Genomic DNA, 5,153 nt, shown 5'->3' on the forward strand with positions numbered 1-5,153 from the left:
AAGGACCAACCAATGGCCAAGTGTTTCTTCACTATGGGCAAAAATGTGATTTTTTTTCATCTGGGCTTTAAGAGCTATCAAGAAAACACATGGCTGGGTGCATGCCTATAGTCCTAGCTATTTGGGAAGCTAAGGCAGGAGGATTCCTTGACCCCAGGAGTTGGAGGTCAGCCAACTCTAAACAAACAAAAACATCATTCTGACAAATGACCTTATGTAGGATCTCACTCTTGCTATTTTCTTAGTGTCAAACACAAGAGGAACCAGGAACTCATTCTGGCATTTCTACTAATTACTATGTTTACTAAAGATATCTCTTTGGGCACATATGCAGCAAGCAGTCATTTAATAAATACCTTCTGATAACCAGAATGTAGCTGCTCATGGCTCTTTAAGTATCATATCCAGAACATGAAGGGTTTGGAGAGAAGTTGCATAATGGACTTGCCCCTTTCCTCAATGGGCAGGTAATGTATACAAAAGAACCCATACCCAAATTATAGAATTTTTATTTTCCAATACTATACAAAAAATAGACTGTATATCTTAACAGATCCAGAAACAGTCCAAATTAAATGTGTTTTTTTTCTATTTCAAGTTATTCTAAGTTGCTAAGGTGATAATCCAGTTTTGAGCTCTACTCTCTTCCACTGATTACTTGGCTCTCATAAGCATAAGAATTCTTGCTCTATTTCCCACAAACTCCATAAATTGACATTTCTTTTTTTAAGAGGGGGATATTTTCTTCTACACTTGAGTCCTTACATCTGTGAGATTTCGTAAGTATCTGAGATTTCACACTCTTGCTATTTTTTTAGTGTCAAACACAAGAGGAACCAGGAACTCTTTCTGGCATTTCTACTAATTGCTGTTTCTCATTCCTTAAATATCTGTGAATTCATAATATTGAATCTGCCACAAAAATGATTTTGAATATTTCTAAATTCATGTTTTTTTCTAAATCCATCCTCTTAATACTTCTTTTAAGGGGCAGAGTACTTTACAGTAGATTAATTTTTTGTTTTTTAGATTAAGTATAGGTAGATGCCCAGAAAAGTGATTCTCCAACATTTTCTTTCACAGCCATCCCCAATACCCACCTTCATCCACTCACCCCACTTCCCACCCCGATTTCTATCACTTTTCCCTTTTTGGGCAGCAAAGAGACTTGAGGGTATTTCACTCAACTAAAGAAATTGCCACTTTACTCCATTTTGCCTTGTTGAAAAGTTAGTAGCAGGGCTGGATGCTCAAGAAACAATGTGATCAAAAGAATATGTTTGAATTTTAAAAAGCAGACTAGCTGGTAGAAAAAATAATTTAACAGTTATGTTGAGTAAGCACAATATTTCTATAGAAAGACAAACTTCTGCAGATCCACTCCTCTGAGACAATGCTTCAACAGCCTGTTTCTTAAAGCCCTTATTTAGTATATGTTAATATGATACCATTAAGCAATAATTTAAGGATGGTTAAAAAAAAAAAACAAAACTTTTTTTTTTTTTTTTTTTTTAGTATAGACTCCAGTTGATTCTGTAATACAACAAGCTGTTTCCAGACCACTGGTCTCATAATAAATATTGAGACCTATACTACTGATAGACAGAATTTATTAAGCTTTTCACATGTGATAGCACATAGTTTTAATTGCATCCAAAGTACTAACAAAAGCTCTAGCAATCAAGAATGGCAGCATGTTATTTTATAACAACACTTGTGGCTTTTAAAATTTGGTTTTCATAAGATAATTTATACTGAAGTAAATCTAGCCATGCTTTTAAAAAATGCTTTAGATCACTCCAAGCTTGGCAATTAACATTTGGCATAAACAATAAAACAATCACAACTTAATAAATAACAAATACAACATTGTAGGCCATAAACATATACAGTATAAGGAAAAGGTGGTAGTGTTCAGTAAGTAGTTATTAGAATACCTTGGCCTTTATGCAAATATGTCTAGAGACTTTGGTTCACTCAGCCCTGACACTCAGTTTTCAAATTAGGGGACAGGTTCTACAGTATCATTTTACAATTTCCAACACATTGAAAACAAGTAGAAAATGATGAATTGATTTTTATTAATGCATTACATCCTCAAGAGTTATCACCAACCCCTCAGTATAAAAAATTTTCAAGTTATATTAGTCATATAACTTGGTGTGCTTATTTTAAATAGTGCTAAACGGATTAAATGAAGACAACAATGGTTCCCCTAATGTGATTGATATTATCATTTTCACAAGCTTCTAGATCTAAACTTTCAGGCTTTTGAACTGAACATTGATGACAGTGTTCATAGTTCAGCCTACTGATCATACAGTATGCTTGATTCAGAATGTTATTTTGTAGAAATTAAAATTTTAACCTGGTGAAAAATAAGTTGATATAAGTGGTATAATAAACAATACACTGAAATGTTTACTGTCATAAACGGTGATAAATAAGGATGTAGGAGGTTCCACTCAAGTCACCTGGAAGTTTTATTACATATTGTTACTTACAAAACTATAATAAATTGGATGCACAGCTGTTTACTTCAGTCTGGTGTCTTCAACCAAAACATGTACCTTATACCAAAACAGTGCTTATTCCAAAATATTTTTTGTAGCTGGTAGTTCTTCCCTTGGAGGTAAAGAAAATATACCCAAACTTTTAATTACCAGGATTCAGATTATTTAAGAGAACAATTTTAGTTAAGAATCAAATATACAGAGATTCAAAGAGGGGGAAAAAAAGGAAATAAAGACAAAGGTCAAACTGGCATTCCAGATCTGGAGCAATTTTGTAAAGTAGGAAAACAACTATGACAATCTGTAGCTTCTTAGATCATTCTAGTGAATGTCCCCAGGTACTATAGGTGTTTTTATAATGGTGTTTCCTAAATAAAGGAACATAAATGTACACTAAAGGGTGTTTCCCAGGAATAGAGTTGAAGATATTTTCATTTGTTTAACCCACAAACTATTTGGTCAAAGGAATATGTAAAGCTAAATAAAAGCACATCTGGTAGAAATTCATGGCAATGCATGTTGACAAGATGTGCTTGGACCTCGCTTGCAGCATCTGGCAGTGGGTAGCAGAACAAAGGTAGGAATCTCACAGGCTCTCCTGTGTCTGTTCTGGAAGAGGCTCCGTGGTGGTGGCACTAGCATTTGCAGCCGAATTCAAGACTTCTCCAAAATCACCACCAGCAGGCTTGGTTCCCCCTACTTTAGACTTTAAAAAAAGTTCAAAAAAGGGAAAGACATTATGAAACATAAAACTAGCTGATTCTGCATAAAGTAACTCTAATTGACTTTCAAGAACAAATACATCAGAAACCTTATAGCTCAGTGATTATTATATATGTATGGAATTTAGTATTGTTGTAATGTTCAGTGTGGTTTTATAGTAAAACTCATGCATTCTCCCTTGCTGAAATATTCAGATTGGTAAACTCTACCCCTCCTCTTTTCCCCCTGCTCCTTGTTCTTCACCGGGAAGTATGTCTAGAGAACTTTGTAAGGCCTACTATTCTAAAGTACCTAGTGACCTGTCTTTACACTTGCGTAACATTTTGTATTGCACCGAATTGCTCACTTAGCTACACTCAGTCAAGAAATATTGAATACAACATGGGAAAGAAATATTTATTTTCTTTTTCTCAGTTACAGTATAAGCTTTCTAACTCTTTACTACTTAAAGTGTGGTTCAAGGACCACAGAGTCAACATTACCTCGGAGCTTATTAGAAATGCAGGGTCTCAGATACCCTTTCTACCCCACCCAACTCTAGCTACAGAATTGAAATCAACACTTGAACAAGATCCCTGAGTCGTTCATGTGCACACTATAGTTTGTGAAGCACTACTACAATCTATCTGGCCTGAAATGTTGCCAATAAGCATTTATTTCAATATATCTGCCTTGCATTTGTATAATACTTTTTCAAAACCCTTACACGTCACTTCATCCTTTTCAATGCTAATCTGTATATGCTGTCTCACTGTTACACTGTCCAATAGGACAGCTAACATTAAGACAACAGTCCGTAACCATGGATGCAAGAAGCTCATAGTGGGTTTGAACTTGACCTTGCTCTTAGCTCAATCTTAATTGAGTGGTCAGAGACCCCTTATTTTCACTCTCATTCTTTTTGGTCTGCCATCCAAAATTGTTTGGGAAATGTGAATAATGTGTGTTCATCAAATCTCCTTGCAGTTTAACATGTCTAAAACTGAACTCCTTCCCCCCACAACTAGCCCCTTCTCTATTCTTTTTTAAGACTTTATATTGCAGTAGCACCTACCTAGCTGCCCCAGCCTGACACCTGGAGTTGTCCTTTATTCTTATCCAACTTGGTCTACATCCAATCAATCTTTTTTTTTTGCTGTCATTTCTCACTTCTAAATAGCTCTAGACTTGGTCCCACTGCACTAACTTAGTTCACTCTCCACTCTCCATCATCTTTGGCTTGAAGTACAACTCCATCCTTCCAACTAATCTGCCTGTCTCCAATTGTTCTCCCCTTTGATGAGCAGGGCAGCCAGTAATCTTTCTAACATTCACAGAAGAATGCACCACTTGGGTTGTTTAAAACCCTTCAATGGCTTCCCATTGCCCCAAGTTCAAACTCTGCAATGTGGCCTATCCATCTCTCTAGCTTCACCTCCTGCTCGATATCCTACAGCACAGTGAAGTTCTTGGTGGTCCTCAAAAGGGCTCCCAAACTTCAAACATTCCCTTCAACCTAAAATCCTCTATTTACATTACTGAACCCTCTAAGAGGTCTTCTCTGACCTTCCCTTCCACCAAGCCAGGTGAACTTTCTGCTATTTGTCCTCATCGCACCCTCAACTTTTCATGTCAGAACCCTTACCTCACTTTAGTTTCATTGGCCATTTAATTGTCTAGACATCTTGCAGAAGGAGTCCATGTCTCTCTTGCTCACTGTGGTAACTCTGGTGCCTAATACTCATTGCCTGGCACATGGCAAATGCTCAGTAATCACAGATGAATGAATCAGCCCAAAATCTAAATGGACTTCATGTTTAATTAAATATAAATGTAATTTAACAAAAGTATATCCCCAGCATATAATTTTATAGCTTCCTTGGGATACTTAGGATATCTGTTTAATACACTATGCTTTTTTTTTTTTTTTTTTTTTTT

General features: G+C 36.0%; 1 protein-coding gene across 4 annotated transcripts in view; it reads right to left on the bottom strand.

Annotated features, from left to right (window-relative positions):
* Positions 1–493: 493 nt before the first annotated feature.
* Positions 494–5,153, bottom strand: part of TPD52 (tumor protein D52) — a 48,172-nt gene continuing 43,512 nt past the window's right edge. For all 4 annotated transcript variants that reach the window (XM_011989085.1, XM_011989083.1, XM_011989084.1 and 1 more), the window contains one exon: positions 494–3,219. In XM_011989085.1, coding sequence (XP_011844475.1) covers positions 3,100–3,219 — 120 coding nt within the window. In that variant the 3' untranslated portion in view covers positions 494–3,099. The remainder of the gene's footprint in view (positions 3,220–5,153) is intronic.

Source organism: Mandrillus leucophaeus, unplaced genomic scaffold, assembly GCF_000951045.1.
Source record: "Mandrillus leucophaeus isolate KB7577 unplaced genomic scaffold, Mleu.le_1.0 Scaffold346, whole genome shotgun sequence".
NCBI classification, from domain to species: Eukaryota; Metazoa; Chordata; class Mammalia; order Primates; family Cercopithecidae; genus Mandrillus; species Mandrillus leucophaeus.